The 19,811-nt window shown below is 38.8% G+C and overlaps 1 protein-coding gene across 1 annotated transcript in view; it reads right to left on the reverse strand.

Moving 5' to 3' along the window:
* cadm1a (cell adhesion molecule 1a) overlaps positions 1-19,811 on the reverse strand; it is a 399,976-nt gene that overhangs the window by 37,799 nt on the left and 342,366 nt on the right. The window contains exons 8-9 of the mRNA XM_073480005.1: positions 16,889-17,061; positions 5,613-5,702 (exon numbers count right to left, since the gene is read on the reverse strand). Coding sequence (XP_073336106.1) covers positions 5,613-5,702; positions 16,889-17,061 — 263 coding nt within the window. The remainder of the gene's footprint in view (positions 1-5,612; positions 5,703-16,888; positions 17,062-19,811) is intronic.

Consider the following 19,811-nt stretch of genomic DNA (forward strand, 5'->3'; position numbering starts at 1 on the left):
AGTTCTCTGTATCTTCTTTATTTCCAGTTTTGTGCACCTTTGACTACAAAATGTTCTACAATAATAGAAACTGTCAAATACAGAATTTATACGCACAGTTTAGCAGTTATCTGAACCCATTTTAAAACACTCCATGCAGTCAAGGAGCTGTGATGTCTAAATGTGAGTATATGTGTAAATACTGAGTTGAATGTCTCAAGTATGTCTTTACTGGAGATACTTTTCAGATATTGTGTTGCTAGCTGATTACCTCCTGGCCCTTCTTTATGGGTTTCATCTTCTTTTGGTCATTGTGGAGCGCAGTAATACCTCCAGAAGAAAATATACGTCCACATTAAGAAGATGTGTTGGGCGCCAGACGAGTGTTTTCCATGATGCTGAGTGCTATAATATCATTGATGCTCTCTTAGGGCTGTATGTCACATGACAGCCGTTATTGTGCTGCTATCGACCCTAATCAAATTAGTTATAGCTGGCTGCTCCAACTGAAGAATGGACAAGGAATCAAACTGAGCAAAGTGGGAACAATATCACACATTATCTGGCACGCTGTGTGCATGTGCTAGTCGGGAGAATGGGAGGTGGAGGCACATCTAAATTAATAAAATTCTTAAGTCACTTCTCCAGATGGTGTTTATGTAATTTAAGACCTTGACAAATGTAATGGATATTTGTTTCTCTTCCCTTCCCTCGCCTGTTTTGTTGTCCTGTCTGTAGTGTGGGTTAAATTAATTGGTTGTCAGCACCATTTATAGTCTTTCATTAATTAAAAGTAATGCCAGCCTGCCGCTTGATTGTTTTATTTGCACAAGGTACACATTTATTATCTATTTTCTGCATTCAGGGATTAAGTGGCTCTGTTTATATGTTGGCATGTTGAATTAGGGAATGATTAGTCATATTGTGTTGATCGGTGAGATGAGATGATGAAAAAGATGAGAATTCGTGGATGGAGGATGAATATTTGATCCCTGCAAACATAGCCATGTGTTGTTACTCATCGGGGTCGGCTTGTGTTTTACAAAAGACCTCCTGTTGGCCATGACTACCACTAACAAGATAATGGACTGCTGCCCCTGAGGACAATGTGCAGCACAAAATGTTGCCTTTCAAGGAAAATCTTTCTTCCACACTGACACTAAAATGTCAGAAAAACAAATATGGACAGACAAGAAACAGAGGATGCTAAAGGAGAAGCAGAAAATTCAGTTTCCTGAAGATGTTTGAGAGAAGCATAAAAATGTCGTCTTGATTGTAGAAATGTATTTAGAAGTCAAACTGGAAATGTAATCATTTCCCCATGTCAATTTCTAAACCCCACCAAGCACTTAAGAGCCATGTGTTGGGACTCTGATAGATTTTTTAAAGTGCTCTATTCTGTCTCTCTAATGGGTAACGGATAAAAAAAAAAATCTCAATCCTTCTCTGATAGATTCATTTGGCAGTGGGTCTCTGATCTGCGCGGCACGCTGTGGGTAAATGAAATCAACTGGCAAAGCGTATTATGGCCATATGAGTCTGCTGCCTTCAATCTATATACTCAGTAATAATGGAATGCCCCTGATAGTTGAAAGCAAAGAGAGGACATCTGGCAGAAACTGTAAGTGGGTTGTTTTAACCTGGAAATATTGGCACTGCAGACGTGAGGTTTGCTTTATCAGGTGGAGCCCACACATCTCACTGAAGTCCCGTTCACAGGGGACTGAAATAACTTGCCAACATACTGTACAGTGGTTTTTAGTATGCACAGACATTGTCAATGATTATAATTCTCTATTACTTCACTAAAAAGGTATTTTGGGGATGAGATTGTCTCTGTATTTTAATCTTACTCAGTCACAGTATGGACTGAGTATGGAGGCAGTCAGAGCTAGCATTATGCCATAAACAGCTCTGAGATGTGGTTGAAAGCTACAAAAAAGCTAGTAGGTGGACTTCAATTTGGAAGTTATTTCATCACACTTACTGTTCCCAAGTAACTTCCATGCTCAAGCATTTACCACTTAATCAAAATATCACGAAAATGTGACCAAATTTAGGCCAAAAACACAAAAAGCACAAAGTACCTCTTTAGTGTCTGTGTGTAACATGTAAAACCTTCCTGCCAGAAATCCTTGTTGTTGGGGTTCGGCACAAAAACATCCTTGGTTAACTGTATTTAAAGTATGTAAGTATAATCAAGATGATGTACTTAAAGCATTAAAAGTACCCAATTCCCAAAATGCCCCTGTGAATTTATACTATTCTATCATACTATTATTACTCATGCATTTATGTGTACTAACATTTCACTGCTGTAGTTGGTTGAGGTCGACTTCATTTTGAACTATTTTATACAAGACCGCAACTAACGTTTATTTTCATTATGGGTTAATCTGCTGGTTATTCTATCCATTAATCGATTGATTGGTTTCAGTTTGTAGTTGTTCTGACAATCAGCTGATCATTTGTTTCAGCTGTACTTGTATATAATGTTGGGTAGCTTAGATCATACTGAAACTGAGCAGTGTTGCAGCCTACAAAGTACACAAAAGTCATACTTAAGTAAAAGTACAGATTTCATGTTAAAATACTAATTTGGTAAAAGTGAAAGTCACCCAAACAAAAAGTGCATGAGTAAAAGTTTTGAAGTATCTGATATTAAATGTACTTAAGTATCAAAATGTAAATAGCCTACTTTATCTTATGGGTACACCTGGCTGTTTATCAGATCTGATCAAAGTAACTAGTAACCAAAATGATAAAATAAATGTAGTGGAGTAAAAAGTACAATACTTTCTTCCAAAACGTGGAGTTTAAGTATAACATAGCAGAAAATGGGACTACTCAGTAAAGTACAAGTACCGAAAAGTTGAAGGCTATTTAAGTACAGCACATGAATAAATTCACTTAGTTACATTCCATCACCAAAACTGAGTTAATTAGTTAATTAGATGATAGCAGTGGAGTAAAAAGTACATTATTTCCCTCTGTGTCGTAGACTAGAAGTAGAAAGTGGCATGAAGATTAAGTATAGTTCAACTGCCTGAAATTTTTAATTAATTACAATACTTGAGATTGATTAGTTTACATTATATTAGATTACGTTATCAGATACTGGTCATAACAAACTCAATAAGGCTGTAGGGGAAAAAAACCCATGAGTGAGTCAAAGTGAGCAAAATCAAACTTTTCTTCTGTAACTGTGTTATTTCTTCTTTCTAGTTACTCGCTACTTTGCTTTAATTCACGAGTATTAGTAGTATATTTAGAAAATACAAGTCTTCAGTATTATTATTTACCTATAAAGTAGCTCTTTTATTCTCAGCAGGCACATTAGAAACAATCAGCATCCGAGTGTGAATCAGTCAGGATGGCTATAATCAGAACAGGCCTGTGCAGACTCCAGACTCTGAGGCAAAGGAGCTATCAATCAGCCTGCATAGCTAGGTATTCTCTTTAATCCAATCAGATGGCATAATCAAGCACAATGCCTGTGATTTCTGCCAGCCTCGTGAGATTTGTTCCAATTGAGCGGTCTGTCAGAGAGGCTTTGATTGCATTTGGAGCTCAGGCTGATTTCTGAGTCGAGGCATAAAGTGATGTTTTCTATCTGCACCCTTTGGAGATTTATACTCACAATAGCCCTCGGTTCTGTTTCTGAAAGAGTGAGATAAAATTTGCTTATTTCAAAAGGGCCTAATTTTCAAGTGCTCATGTTCACTTATTGTTCGTCCCCGCTGCTACCCTCTACCGACAACCCACCTACAGAATGATCTTTAATTGAGTTTATGAATGAGAGATGTACTGTGTTTCATATGAAAGGCAAGTCTTGAGTCTGATTAAACGTTGTAGAACAATTATCAAACTAATGTGAATCCAGTATCCATATCTCATCATTTACAGCCTTTGTATGAATTTTATTTTTGCTTTATCTTCTCCCTTCAGTTCAGGTGATATCACACTACTCTGCAACACTGCTATTGTGATATGAATGTATTTCCTGGTGTGATAGAGCAGCTGTTTGGTGGGGAAAACCAAATCTTTTCCCAATATGTTTTTATGCACCAGGCCTGCTGTGAAAACCCTGCTGTGAAAGGATTTGAATGAACACTGTTGACAGCCAACAGGTGGCTCTGAGAGGTTGCACTGGCAACCAAGCAACACAAGCTGGGGTTTGGTGTGTTGCTTGTCCTCTCAGCCCCAAACCCTGTTAACACCCACACACACATTCAAACTATAAAAAACTTGTGGGGGCTCATTACTATGTGCAGTGGAATGCTGATATTACTCATAATTCTGATCCGAAAGACTAATTTCATCTGCCATGTTTCCATGTTAACCATTATTATATAGAACTTCAGCTTATTTGTAAATCATCATGTCAATGTTGGTGTCAAATCTTGTAATGTAATATTTTGATTCACTTTTTTTCAATGACACCAGAACAATTAAGTACCACCGAAGCCACACTGTGATCAAGATTTAGCAAAATTTGGTATTAATATCACATTATACTTAAAGGTGCAATATGTTGTAATTGGCCACCTGGTGAATTGATACTCCAGACAGATAGGGAGCAGCATATCACTAGATGTCAGCTAGGCACATAGCTAGTGGTCCTGTTAGCTGACTCCACCTGGCCTGGAAGAGATGTGTTTACCTTTTCCCGGGGGATTAATAAAGTATTTATCGTATCGTATCGTATCGTATCGTATCGTATTGTGTCGTGTCGTGTCGTATTGTATTGTTTTGTATCGTATCGTATTGACGTGTTATTAGGTTGCTTGAGCATGGAAGTTTATTCTTGACCCTTAGGCTCAATCTGCAGAACAAAATAATTTCAACACAAGACCCATTACAATCTTTTTTTTTGTAGCTTTCTGCATCTCACAGTCTTCATCACTGAATGGAAACTAAGAAGAAGCTGATCAGGCTTTTGAGGTATTATTTGTACCTCAGCCATTAGTTTTTCAATACAGGCTTTTACTGTATTTGAAAATGTACAGAATGTGAATAATTGTTGCAACTTTAGCCATTAATCATTACCTTTAATGGTCCAGTGTGTCGGATTGAGAGTGATCTATTGGCACAGATGAATGATAACATTCATAATTATGTTTTCATTAGTGGATAATCTCATGAAACTAAGAAGTGTTGTGTTCTCATTACCTTAGAATTAACCTTTTATATCTACAGGGGGAGTGGGATCTTTTTCTCAGAGTCCACCATAATCTGCCACCATTTTTCTACAGTAGCTCAGAATGGACAAACCAAACACTGTCTCTAGAGAGCAATTTGCTTGTTTAATGAGTTTTTAGCTGCTACTGTAGGGAAGGGGGGAGACAAAGAGACAGTTCTGTTGGTTGCAGTCTGCATGCTCACTGCCAGATTCCCCAAAATCCTACATACTGGTCCTTTAAACAGTCCACTCCTGAACTGGGTGGTCTTAACCCATTGTTAAAGGAACATGCATTCAAATATGCGGCATGATGATGGAGATAAATGAAGTGATCCACAGCTGTTCGGGGGGATAAGAGAGCGCACACACACGCACACACACACATACACACACACACACACACACCATGCAGACACACAGATAAACAGGTCGTGTGAGGGTGTTACTGTACCTTGATTGGCTTCAGGGTAGGACATGGTGGTGATGATGGTGGTAGTGGTGGTGGTGGCTGTGGTGGGTTTAGGGGTAGTGGTGGGAGCATCTGGATGAGACGACAAATACACGACAGACACGGGGGAAAACAAATGAGTATAAAAACCATGAGGATAAAGTAAAGTCACTGTGAAGCGATGGTATCTGTGTGATATATGACCGGCAGCTCACTGTGTGTCACCATGTGTGTATGAGTTAAAAGTCTGCTGTAGACTTTTTGATGAATTGGCAGTGGCAGTGCATTAAACATCGCACACACAGTGATGACACTGCAACACACACACACACACACACACACACACTAATCTCACACCGACTGAACTGATCAAAGATCTTGTTGGGAACTCTTCTCTTTTATGTCTACTCACGGGCTACACACCATGACATGATATACTGTCAATGCTAGTGAGCCCATGGTTGTTAGAAGTGATTAAATGTCTAATGAGTAACACATGCTGGTGCTGTACTTATGCTGTCATTGTTATGCAGTGAGCTATCTTGACAAACAAACGTGCCTCTGCATTCTTAATATCTCCAAGGAAATAGAGTACAAAGTCGGCGAGGCTACTGGCAACAAAAAAACAAAACAAAAAACAAAATATGATGTATGAACTCAAATAATAACGTAATGGCACAATAAATGGCAGCACACAAAAACAGAAGGAGAGAAATAATGTGAACACATAAGAAAGAATAAAAAGGAATGAATGGCATGAAGCAGGGTTATTGGGTATACAGAGTTCAAGACCATTTTTCCGCCCAAAGCTTTTCCCTTTTTACTTCATTAGCCGGGTTAGACTCCCCATGCTGACAATGACCACAGGGAGATATCAAAAGTGACATTTTCCTTGTTGAAGTGGCAAGGCTGCACTGATATGATGCCAGTGACCGTGCTGCTTGGTTAGAGACCTCCCATGTTGCTCTGATTGCCTGAGAATGGACTGGGGTTATTACAGGGTTATTAAAAGGATGGAAAAAAAACAGCTATTTGTAGCTGCTGATAAAGGGGAAGGCTAGTCTATACTTAATGGAACAAGGTGTGATATGAAGACAAAGAAAGGAAATATTTAAGGACAGAGAAGGGGGAGGAGAGGCAAGTCATGGCAACAGAAGAGTGGGCTTTCTTTAGTGGTTACAAGGACAGTGTCATTCATGTTATTGCCTTTTATATGATGGTGCATGGTGGGACCACATAGCTATCAGCACACCACAGCTATAAAACAGAACGAGCTGCAGCTGTACCGCTGATTTCTTGGAGGTGACATAAGTGACAAAATTGTAGCCACTATTACTTTCCTTTCTCATAGAAAATGTATGTCAATGTCAACATTTACAGTTATAAGATGCTGCTGCTGCTGCTGCTGCTGCTGATACTTTTCTTGCCTCAGTTTTGATTCAAGACATAGAGACCGGTAGAAAAAATGGCAACAATTGCATGCAAAGAAGTATTTTAGAGTATGTGACATGAAATTAATTTATTTTCTTACTAATTGTGACCAGCTGCCACACAGTTGAAAATAAATTAAGCGATGATGATTTGTTAATGTCAATAAAACCTATTAACAAACCAAAAACCAACAATGACTTCACAATACTAACGTGTACTGTCCGTCTAGCTTATTCTTAATATCAAATCAAATGTGTGGCAAAAAAAAGTCTCAGAAAAATAAACTGTTTACTTCCTGTTTTTGGAAATTACTGAGCCCTTTTTTAGAAAAAACTAAACTATATAGTTATTAGAGCAATAACGAAAAACACATCACTCTATTCAGGATGTGCGTCTTGTTGTTTGGGCCAGGATGCAGTTTCATGGGGATCATGGACCTTTTCTCTTGTAACACGGACGTTACTGGTAGCTAACTGCTGCTAACTGTAGCTGCCAGTCAGCTCAGTTCTGATATTTTCACATCACAAGCAACAAAAACAGGCAAAAAGAGCGCAGCCAGCTATGTTGTCGCCACTGTCATACAGCGATGAATGTCAGGCGTCGTTTTCATATCAACAGCCTCTACTGAAAATTACTTGCAGTTTGTTGCTTTGTCACTGGTGATTTTTATATAAATCCTTTTCTTAATTGTAAGTTGTTTGTATTGTAAGGGTTTTATGTATGTCACATTATCATTATGTTACTGAATGTACAGCAATCAATGTAATGTTTCAAGGTAATAGAAGGTACTTTCATTATGAAATCACAACAAATTGAAAATGCGTGCATCCCAAAGTTCTATAATAGATAATAAAAGTTATCCGGCAGTTTCTAATGTCTCCCCTTGGGGTACAGATGTTGTTTATCACACAAAAGGAGTCTTCCCTGAGGGCAGACGTTGTTCATAGTTACTCCACAAATGTGTTCTTGGTTGTTAGTTTAAAAAAATCATCTATTTTTTGCACATGCATTTTTTTGAAGAAATATTTATCAGGCAATTCAAGGTACAAGACAAAAAGGCCTGTGTAGCCCCTCAGAACTCCGCCTGAGGCAAATTTAAAAATGCAAATTATAGGCCTTAAGGTCTCCTGGATCAGTATTGAAACTCTGCTGATGTACGATATGTTTTTAATCTATCGACAGTTCTGTTCTTTTAAAGACAACCTTGACAGTACAAAAGGCTGAGCAAACTAACGTGCAGACAAAGGCGGCGAGAAATGATCTGTGTGGAAGTTGGCTGGCAGATGAAGCTCGGGCTGATGAGTTTCACACATGCTCGAGAGCCACAAAACTCCAGCTCGGGGGTGGTGCTGTCTAATTGGTTTTATCCCATTATGAACTGTGAGGGTCCAGCAGATGTTTAGGATCATCAGTGTCGACAACTCATTAAAAACTGAACGGTAAAAAAACTCCCCCCAAAAATGAGCAAATACAGATTAAAAGACAGACTGAATGTACACTACATTTCCCTTTTGTGTGGCTAGCTGGTGCAATGTATCAAAGAACACTGGAGCTCATTGACTTTCAAATGTGACAAGCAGAATGTGTTTTTCCTCCCGCTGAGTCACCGGGCCTTGTTTACTGATGAGGCTTATGAATCAGTGTTTCTGGTCTGAACGAATGGAGCAGGACCGCAGGAAGCTGTGAGACACAGTCTGACAGGAATCATTCCTGTTAAAGCTGGTGAGTTAGGAAACTCCACGTGAGCACCAGATGAGAGAAACACTCTACATTCGCACAGTGCCAGTAATCACCAAACAACACCAAACAATGTGAAACCTGAGAATAAACTGGAGCACATAGTTAATGATGATAGTTGGGAAAAACTTCTAAATTGTAATAAATTACATTTTTCAAACCTATCAACCAACAATACTTCTTTCTAAGATGTGCCACATGTTGACATTAGCCATGTCACCGACATATTTTCAATGCACATTTTGCAGTATTGCATTAGAAAAGGTTGATAGAGAAAGAATAGTTTTCTCTAATAAAAATCTTCCTCAATTTTTTGACTTTTTACTTTTACTCCCTACATCTGAACACAAATATCTGTACTTTCTATTCCTTACATTTTCAAATCAGGCTTGTTACTCTAGATTTAACTCAGGCCCTGCAGCCCTCTGCCTGGATTTTCTTATTTAGTTGCTGCTCGGGACGCTTTACCGACCCAAAATGTGGCTATTTGACGTTCTGGAAATGAGACTCAGCAATCAACTATCTTTGTGATGCGTTTAGGAACAGCTGGGACAAATCCTACTGATTCTACCTCTAAGTTTAATAGTCTTTGAATTAATTAATAGGATATGAGCTTCAGATAGCTTTGCACATGAAAATGGCTGGTAGAAATGTCCTTCAGAGGGATTTTTTTTTATCTGTACTTCTACTTGAGTAAAGAATGTGTGTACTTTTGCAACCTCTGAAAGTGTTTTATGTCTCCTGTATCAAGCATCAAACTTTGAAGCGTAGCACCACTGACCAGGCTGCTATTTGATTCATTGGCAGTGAGAACGAGCTGAAAAAAAAACATCTTATACCATTGACTAACATTACACTGCTTTGTGTGATGCTCTGGCCTCGCCAGACAGTATTCCTCTCTCCTTTTTGCTTTTAGTGCTCCATGCTTCTTTCTGGTTTCTAATCTGCTAAACTTTCTAACTGTATTACTGATTTTCTGCTTTGTCAACCCATCCATTAAGGGCCTCTTAGCCCTGCAAGGGTTACTTACATGTTATTGCTAGGTTTCTTCAATATTTCCTGTATTTTTTTGGATGTGCGATTTTTCCTTGGCCTCTTCAGGAGGTGTCCTTATTCACTGTGTAATCAAAACCACTGAAGCTGTGACACTCTTGCTGTGATTGAGGGGTTAAACCTGACATTGACTCAAACTGATATTTGTCCATGCAAAGATTGTGAGAGATCAGAAGACATTAGTCTATTATGTGTCTTTGATCCCTTTCCTTCGACTTCATCTAACAGAGAGAAGTTACATGAACACCTTAAAAAGTAATGATTATAAGAAAAACAGAATAACACATCCTTCATATAACTGAAGGAACCCCCTTGTCAAAGTGTTGGCTAAAGATTCAAGGTGACCAGACTTTCAGCTTTGGAGCCATCTATAGCAATAATATAGATAATGTCCAAGCAGAGAAGTATTCTTTATAATCTGTCAATGGTAGAAAGAAGAAGTTTTGTATATAAAAAGATGGTTAATGTGTTCTGATCTCGATTATTTGGATTTAAATACAGTACACTGGAGTAATTCTGGGTAGGAACATTGGAAGTCTATCTGTTAAAGTGGGATCTTAAGTTTTAGTACCTACATAAAATTACCAAGATAACTTCAGCAACAACAACATAAATAATACATAGCGGGTAAAAATCTAAAATATCAGCCAAATAATCCCAGTGTTTAATAAAATATCCTCATAAGAGACAGACAGGATTGAAAACCTCCTCTGCAAATTTGTTTTTTCTAAGACATGGAATTACACTTCCTCCTCAAAACATTTTACACCAGCAATTTCACTTCCACTCAAGTGCAATTTCAGCAAACTAAGAGCACTTGCAGCATGAATAGGATGTTTCGGTACACTTTTTGCCTCTGGAAAACATATTAGCTACCACTTAAAGAGCCAACGGTGACTTGTAGACAAACTCCCATGTGCTTTAATGGAGTAGAAGTGTAAAGTTTGTGGGGAGACGATTGAGAGCAACAGGGTCACTAAACATGGTGCTCTCGTGCAATAAAGGCCAGCGCTGGTAAAGGAGCAGGGAGGAAAAAGAACTGAGTTAGTGGGGAAACTGCAGCCTGTATAAACAACATAAAACCCCTCGACGCTGGTCTCGCTCGCCTGTGAGAGGAAAACCCTGATGGTTGTGTTTTGTTACCCTGTGAAGTAAGAGCAGCAGTGAGAGTTAGAGGAGTACAGACTGCATTCTTTTCGCCGTTAACATTGTTAGTGTCAGCCAGTTTCACAGTGCTCTCCATCATTTAGGGTCACAATACTCTGGAATCACATGTATTAGAGGAGATGCTGGCCACGGATGCATTTGTTCTGGCTGTCAAGCAGGGGGAGTGTTGGGGGGGTGGACTGTGGACTGTTATCTAATTAGAAAGCTCTAATATTTAGTTTTGGATCTGGGGTCTGGGATTTGGGATGTGTTGATATTGTGGCTGGTTTTTAACTTTTAATTTTAAAAAAGGAAATCACAATATAAGAGGTGGAAGACCCTTCTGTATATTTCGTGACAGCTTTCATGCTACTGACGTGCACTAAATCTTAAAAAAATATTCGAGCATGGCTGTGCCGCAGTTTTTTTCTGTCCTCTGCACTTCTCCCGCCAGCAACTTTGTTGGTTGTCATATTTTGTTTATTTGCTAGTTTTTCCTTGATAATTGTGCTTCTACCATGAGTAGTCCCAAATATACCAGTATATACTACGTAAATGTTTCGGGAGCTTGAAACTGACTAAAACATTTCAGTTAAAGGCCATTAAAGTAGCTTACAACATGTTATTTTTTTCGTTCTTACGAACATACAATTGAATTTTGATTGAATTGAAAAAGGTTACACAAATGTCAGTATAAGCTGTTAATTATAATTTAAAAAAAGAGAATCGGAATCAGCTAAACTGAGCTACAGTTAAATGTTTTCTTTTCTTTTGATTTGATATATGATGAGTCCGCGGAAGATGTTTTATTTTGAAAATGTACTGGCTTCCCTGTGCCATTCCTGTGTTTGACACACAAACCAAGATGTGCAACATGAGGTCATATGGACTGACAGGTCATCCTGAATCATCGTTGCTACATGAACCCACATGGGGAAATCAAATTCTGAGGACTGACAGTCGACCATGCAACACTCTTCCCCTTGTATTTGAGTTATTTTGTTTCCGTTCTAATATTACCAAATGATCATGTACAAATGTCGGCTACACAGACCAACTTTTAAGGTGTTCTTAGTGTAGTTTTAAGTGCAAACCAGACTTCAATCAACACCTTTCACACCAGCTCAAATGAATCACAATGAGTCTTTCTGTGAAAGCACAATTAAGGCTTTAACTCATTAGACTATGTTGTTGCAACCAGAACCAGATTATATCACGCATGCACATGTTGTCCTGCTGCTTATTGGATTTCGGATTTTGTGTGTGTTTCTACATATAGTACATGCTCTTGTCCCTGCTTTTTATTTAGATAAATAGTAGACCACAGAGGTACATGCATGGTGGTGGTATCATAGGAACAGGAGTGTGTGTGTGTGTTTGTGAGTGTGTGTGTGTGTGGTGGTGGAAGGTGGTCTGGAACATAATGTGAGAATCAGTTTCTGACATCTCAGCCGCAACATCCTGTCTTCCCATTAGCAAGGCGAAGGTTGGGCATGATTTGCTGTTGAATTACAGTAGACATTAGTGGTGTGGGGGGCTACGGACACATCAAAGTCATCAAAAGACTAGCTCTAAAAGGATGGAGGCCTTCTGTGGTCTTAATGGTGGCTGGGCTGTTCTTTTTTTTTGATGCAAGGCTTTTAGTTGCCCGCGTGTTACATTACCGTGTTTATCTTTGTGTTTCTCTCACCGTGGGGGTTGTGTGGGTGGATGAGAGAGGGGCAACTTGCAGCCCTCACCATGGGGTTTTGTTATTTAGGCCGGAGGAGAGAGACACACAAAAAGGCTGGTACAACCACAGCACCAGACAATTCATACAACATGCAAGGTTGTGCTTAATAGATCTCACATACATGAACTAATAAAATGGGTTTTATGGGTGCTGAAGTCGATCTTATTACATTTAAACACACATACACACACATTGGTTTTACATACTAACAATTACAGTTACTCCAAACTTGAATCTTGCCTCTGATTTTAATACTCTGACACTCTTAATCTTAAACTATCTTAAAATTCCTAAACTATGGTCAGGTAAAGAGGAAAGTGAAACACTTTGTCATTAAAAGTTAATTAAGTCTTTTGTCCTCTACCTTATCTTAAAACTCATTTTGTATCTGACCTTGACCCAAAACCCAATTCCTTTTGCTGACTTGCAGAAAAGTGTAAACCCATGGTGACATCACCCATTGGTTTGTGGACTATCGTTCAGTTCTGAACTGAATAAGCCTCGTGGATGAGAGAAACTGAAACAAGTCCAGTTGCCTACGATATAGCACTTAGACTTGAAGCCTGAGAACCTTCATCAACGGTGGGATCCAATATACCTCCACAGTGGAGTCACCCATTGGTTTGTGGACTACCATTTTTAAGCCTGGAATTTGGCACTACGGCCGGCACCATCTTGTTTTTTTGGAGCTAGAAGTGACCATATGGGACGGAACTGGGGAGGATATCCTGACTGGATCTGACTGAGAAGTCAAGGACATGCCGTGGTAAGCCACTTGTCAATAACAAGGTAACCACGCCCTGCGTCTATTTTACTGTAAATGGGACCATAATTGAAAAAATAAACATCATGCTGTATTGAAGAAGACTTGAAACTAGTGACTGAGACCATGAACTCATGAGGAAACCGTTTACGGAGGTAATAAATCAAGTTATAAGTAGGGTCATTTTTTCATAAGCTTACATACAATTGGACTTTGCAACCAATGGGGTTTAAGGCACTAAAGGTATCACATTTTTAAGGAGGTCAGAATTGTAACTGTTTTCAATCCAAAGAAAGATAGAACCAGAATAAAAAGAATAACACTCAGAGAGCCTGACTCCGCACTGTAAGCATAGACTAACAACTGTAATATAGCAGGTGGCAGTAAGCTGTTTCCTGATCTTCAGCAGTAGCTCTGTTGTTTTATTGCACTCATCATTAGCACAGCAGCTCTCTCTGCTGTAAATAACATCCATTTAGCTGGTGTCCGTCAGGCACTGAGAGTCCCTTTTTCCTCACCACATAAAAAAGAAGCCTTTTCACTCGGCTAATTCCCTCTGACAATAGCAGCCAAATAATTTCTCTGCAGGCTCAGGGTCTACCAAAAGTGATAGTGAAGTCATTTTGGCCAGGGAAAATGAGCACATTAGAGAGTAATGCCCTGCTCAGGGAGAAAATGTTATTGGTATCAACAGTATAAAAGCCTGTTAAAATAATGCTTATGAGGATGAGCAGTAGCATTGAGGGAGAGAGGAGGTTTCTACAGAAACAGAAAGCCAGAAAAATAAAGAAATCTGGCAGGAAGGTAGGTGGAAGCAGTCAACAGAACATACACACCACACTCATCTATTGATCCCTCACTAGGTCTTGGCTGTAGTCCTGTTAAAAATAATAATAATAATAAAAAAAAACGGTTTATGCTGACTGACAATGTATTTTTGTGGATTTTTCCTTCCAAAGCCCTTTGAGGGAATTGTATGATTTTTAAGCTTGTGCTGTATAAATTAAAGGTACCAGACCTGATTTACATCTGCATGTAGTCAAATTATTCGGCCTCTGGATTTGTGTTGTTTAAAAATATTGATTCTTTAATACATACCGATTCTAAATATTTTAAGTTTAAATAAAAAATGTTTTGAAGTAAAAATACCGAGGTACCAGCTGCAGGAATAAATCAGTATGTAGGTTGTGTGTGAAAAACTGTGGAAAGAGAAAGGGGTTAGCTAAAACTTCAACCCAGGCTCACTTAAGGTGGACTGACCTGACCCCATCACCATCAAAATGATTTTGAAGCTCATATTTTAAGGTAACAAAGTTGCATAATGTTGCTTAAAAAAATCAAATCCAATGACTCATTCGAGTTTATGCAGACAGGTTTACTTTGAGAAATAAACCACTTCATATGCTGTTTAAATGAGCTCTTAAAGCATTGGACAAAAAAAACAAATACACTATTGTAATGTATGAGATTTGAATATGTTTCGTCTGTGACCAATCTTTGTTTCCCTTTTAAGATTAAGTACGGTCTAGCTACCCAACCCCTTAAACAATTTATTCCAGAGAACAGAAACGAATCAGTGGGTGCTATCTCTTCAAATATCAGAAAGTATTAGTTTTAATCAGTTTTAAACTAGTGTTAAAAAATGGCTGATGTTGTCATTAAGTTCTGATAATGCCACTGAATTAATTTGCACTGGTCTGGTGTTGGTTAGTATTATTTAGTAGTATTAGCTAGTTTAAACAAACATGCATACGTCCATACAAGGACAGTTACTGTATATAGTATGTTTATCTTTAATCCAATAGTTTTTTATTGAAATTGTTATTTTATTCTTTCCAATATCTCTCTATTATTGTCTCTATTTTCTGAGACATACTCTTGTGCTGCTACTTATTTCCCTCTGTACTGCTGTGTTACCTGTGAATTTCTCCCAAGGGGGATCAAAAAAGGAACATCTTAGTGTGGAAATGATCATTTTTATATTGTTATATGTGCATTGTATAAACTCCCAGAAACAACAGAGGGAAGAAGCACTATGCTTCTATACACTGTCCCTGTTTTAAATAAACCAATAAAAGAATGAGGGACAACTAAATATACTGCTGCTGCTGCACAGTGATTTTTATGCTCTTGGTCTCCTACCACCAACCAACCTCACCTTGAGGAATCAGCAGTTGTAGTTTTAAAATATGTCTTGGCCTCTGTGGGCTGCAAGCAGGGAGGTCATGAGTCCAGATCGCCCAAACCCAACCCCACAAAGACATTTTTGAAGAGCCAAACCAAAAATGATGTGATATTTGCTAACTATTTTAAATATTTTTTAAGTTAATTACAATTTCATACCACTGTTTCAACTGTTTTCTGTAAATATGACCCTGCTACCAGTCTAAATGTTTCAAGATCTTCCACACTGCTGGGAAATAACTCTGGCAGAAAATCACTCAATCCCTCCATTACACTCTAATTTAATGATTTTGGCCGAAAAGTAATCAGAACCAGTCTTCCATATCCACCATTTAAAACGTGTTTGTTAATGCAGAATGTAATAATCTCCTCTTCAAGTCATTAAAACAACCAAACAATACACAGAACGAGAAACAACAGTGAGGACATGACCTCAGTGTCCTCCGTGAGAGCGAAAATAGCACTTCATTAAAAAAATCTAAAGAAGCTGCTTTGGTGTGGGTGTGTTGCTGCAGGCGCTGTTGAGACGATGAAATATAATCCAGTTTGGGTAGTGCTAATAATGAGTTTACAGGCTTATCAGAGGCCAAAACAGTTTGCCTACAGTTTTTTCCCCATTGTGTCAGTCTTAATGCAGCCTCAGGATGCGATGTTCCTGGATTCAGGTTCAGGTGCAGTCAAGTGAACAAAGCGACAAGATTTTGCTCTTGGCAGTAACCACAGTGCAGTCGGAAACCAGGAGGGATTAAGAGTACACTGCACCTGTGTTAAAACACAGCCCTTATTTAAAAATCAACCTGCATACCTTGGATTATGCTAATGAACTCACTCTTTAGTATGCTACTGGTGCTAGCAATGAGCTCTGGTGGCAACAACTTGTCAAATCATGTCTGCATATAAATGATTCTGGTATGTTTTTGTTCATGGGACAATATCTCAAAAACTCTCCAGTGTATGGTGTTAAACACTGTGAAAAACTCTTGGGTATTTTGTTCAGTCGATATAAAGTGAATTGTGATTAAACTTGAGATACTACAGAGTCAATATAAAAGACTTATCATTCGGATATCTGAGACAAAGCTATAAATATAAGGAGTTTTCGTACCTAAAAGTACAACACCTAATATTGAATAGAATTTGAAAAGTAAAGGGAAACGAAGAAAAGCAGATACAGAAATTCAGGTAGAAAGAGAGATAGCAAAGTGCTGGAGGGTCGGTGTTAGACCTGCGTACCATAGACGTAGAGAATGTAGTCGTCAAAAGACTCCCCCACCGAGTTGGAGGCCATACAGCGGTAGGTCCCGTTGTAGGACTTGTTTAGGTTTTCGATGTAAAGATCAGCGCCGGTGATGACGGCGTGGGATGGCACATCATCATCCACCTTCACCCAGTTCACCCGCTGTGGCCTGAAAGAAAGACACAAGAGCACCAGTGAGATCTCATGGATAAGAAACATTCAGTCTACAGCACTATAAGTGGCCCCTAAGACTAAGTACAACATTGTAGGGTGACTTTGCCCAAACTGACAAGGTGTTTAACATGAAGTTCTCCTGAATCTTTGTCTTATTTCAAATGTGTTTCGGTCAGCTGTGGCTCAGGACGTAGAGTGGATCGTCCACTGAATGCAGGGGTGGGCTGCTGTCTGTGTGTAAGGGTGTAGGTGAATTAGAGGCAACAGTGACGACATTCACATGCACAAAATATTGTGGTTATGTCTATATTCCAAAAAAGACAATGAATCGATTGATCGAATTTGTGATCGGATCACTCCATCCAATACGGCCACTTTTGTGAACTTGTTTGACTTTCATTTTTTCAAAAAACGTCTTGAAAAAGGTTGGCGATGCGATCATAACACATACCCAACTCTTTTGATATCCAAGTCTTCCTAATGTCTAAAAGTAGGTGTGTTTCTCCTTCTGACCAAAAATGTGGGCTTTTCTTTTTGGACATTCGTCTGTACTCCAGTCTGACAAACTTTTCGACAATTAGTTTGTCTACAATGCGTTCACGCAACTCACAGATCTGATAGGCAAGAAGTCATGCGGCACAACTGATGTGAAAACCCCATCTGAAACACATGCTCTGAAGGCGCTCTTAATATAAAATATCCCTGCTGTTATTAGACAACTCCTGTTAGCTTATTAGTCGGCAAAAAGGGACCCAAATGCAAGACACAGAGGCAGGCAAATAAAAACCTGGCAAAAAAAACAGGAACCCAAGCTAACAAAAAACTAAACAAACCAGTACAAACCAAGGAGACACAAAGAACACAGGCAGCAAAACAGGAAAAAACACAGGAGTGGGTAACAGACATAAAACGCAGACAAACCAATGAAAAGAGAAGGAAAAACACAGACTTTAAAACACAGGGGCTGATTAAGTAATGAAACACAGTTGAGCAGGAAAAAATGGCAAGAAAAAAGACAAAGACAGGAAGTGAAAATCAAAATGTGAGACATGAGGATCAAATTTACAAAATAAAACAGGAACTGCCTGTACCAGAAACCCAAACCATGACATTATTTGTCCTTCATAAACCACAAATGAGCAACTTTCAAAGTGCTCTGCATCTTCAGCCCAGTCATGTGCACCCATCATACAATGGCTCTTCATCCCCCATCCCTTCACCCAGAGGGACCCGCAACCCAATTTGAAAACCACTGCTATTAAATCTGCGAACATCCATAACAAATTTTGACTTACAATTATCTTGCGTATGACATTGATTATTTAAATTCCAAGGACATCTTTCCAATGCTTTTTTTGTAAAACAATGACATGGAGTAGAGATTGAACTCTGAGCTAAATTAATTTCATTATGCCGCGAAATTCAGCTTGTAGAGGCTCCATACCTTCTTCAAATGAGAAATAAGTAATCCATCACAATCAACATCGATACCATACCTGATCTCTGATATCTGTTGTTGTGTGTGTAGTTGGAGTTTTAAAGCCCTCTCATGCCCCACCCACGCTCCATCTCTCTCATGTCGCAGCCAGCAGTTTTGGGCTGTTGTTAGCATGTTAGCCTGGTAGGATGCTGTTACCTTTTTGGTTTGTTAGCATGTGTACCTTGTTGCACAATTACAACATTGTATTGCTCAATTACTGTATGGTGCTGTATCCGAAAACAGGATTTCCATGTAATGCACCATTTCTACTACTTCTTCTTCTTCTTTAATGTTTAATGCCTAATTACCCAGAATGCATTGCATAGGCATAATAACAGTAGTTTACTGCCAGAATTTACTGTGAAAGCCTGGTGTTTGTTAACAGTGTATGTAAATGCAATATTTTGTGACACTGGGATGTCAGAGCGTCCTTCAAGCACAAAGAAGAGTTGTTAAGCACTATTTGAAAATAAGTTTACATGGGCACAATATAGTTTTGGAGAATAAGTTCAAACTGAATAATTACAATATGAATGAGGGCATAATACAAACTCAAAAAAAGATTTATTTCTATAACTGAATGAACAAGCTGTTCTGAGAGGAAAATATGCTGCCCAGAACACTGGTTGAAGCTGGAACGGTGGCAGGGTCCACCGAATATAAACTGTATGAAATTGTGTTTGAACAGATGTTTATTCGGACACGAAAATGAAGAGAGTTTGTTTATTTAGTTTGTTTGGGCATTAAGAATCAGTCATTGAAGATCTTTCTCTTCTGATTAGAATTTCTTCCCTCATTTTGCACCTTAAATGACATATAATCCCTAATAAAAGGAGATTAGAGAGTCCACCACATGACAAGACTTGAGAACATTTCCCACTTTTGTCAACAGTTATCCAAAGATTGCAGTCTGTCCCTAAGCTGAATAAATTTACCTCCTTTTTTTAGAATTAATTTTCTAGCAACTGTTTACTAGAGAAAAGGCCTAATCAAAGAGAGCCAGGACATGAAAAACAAGACATATTAAAATGACATTCCTCCCTTTGTGTACAGCTAAAAGCAAACAATAACTAGCTTTGTCTTCAAATTGCAGGCTTTCCACCCTCGTACACTTCTGAGTGTTGCTGTGTAGGTGGGTCCCTACCAAGCGTCTGTATTTGTTCTCGTTTCTACCTTGACTGAGGTTTATAGCGGGGTGACAGATTCCATTTTTATGACAATGAGCTCAGAGCACTCAGAGCCACCGAGGGTGAAGAGAAAAGAAA

Source organism: Pagrus major, chromosome 13 (genome assembly GCF_040436345.1).
Source record: "Pagrus major chromosome 13, Pma_NU_1.0".
Classification (NCBI taxonomy): Eukaryota; Metazoa; Chordata; class Actinopteri; order Spariformes; family Sparidae; genus Pagrus; species Pagrus major.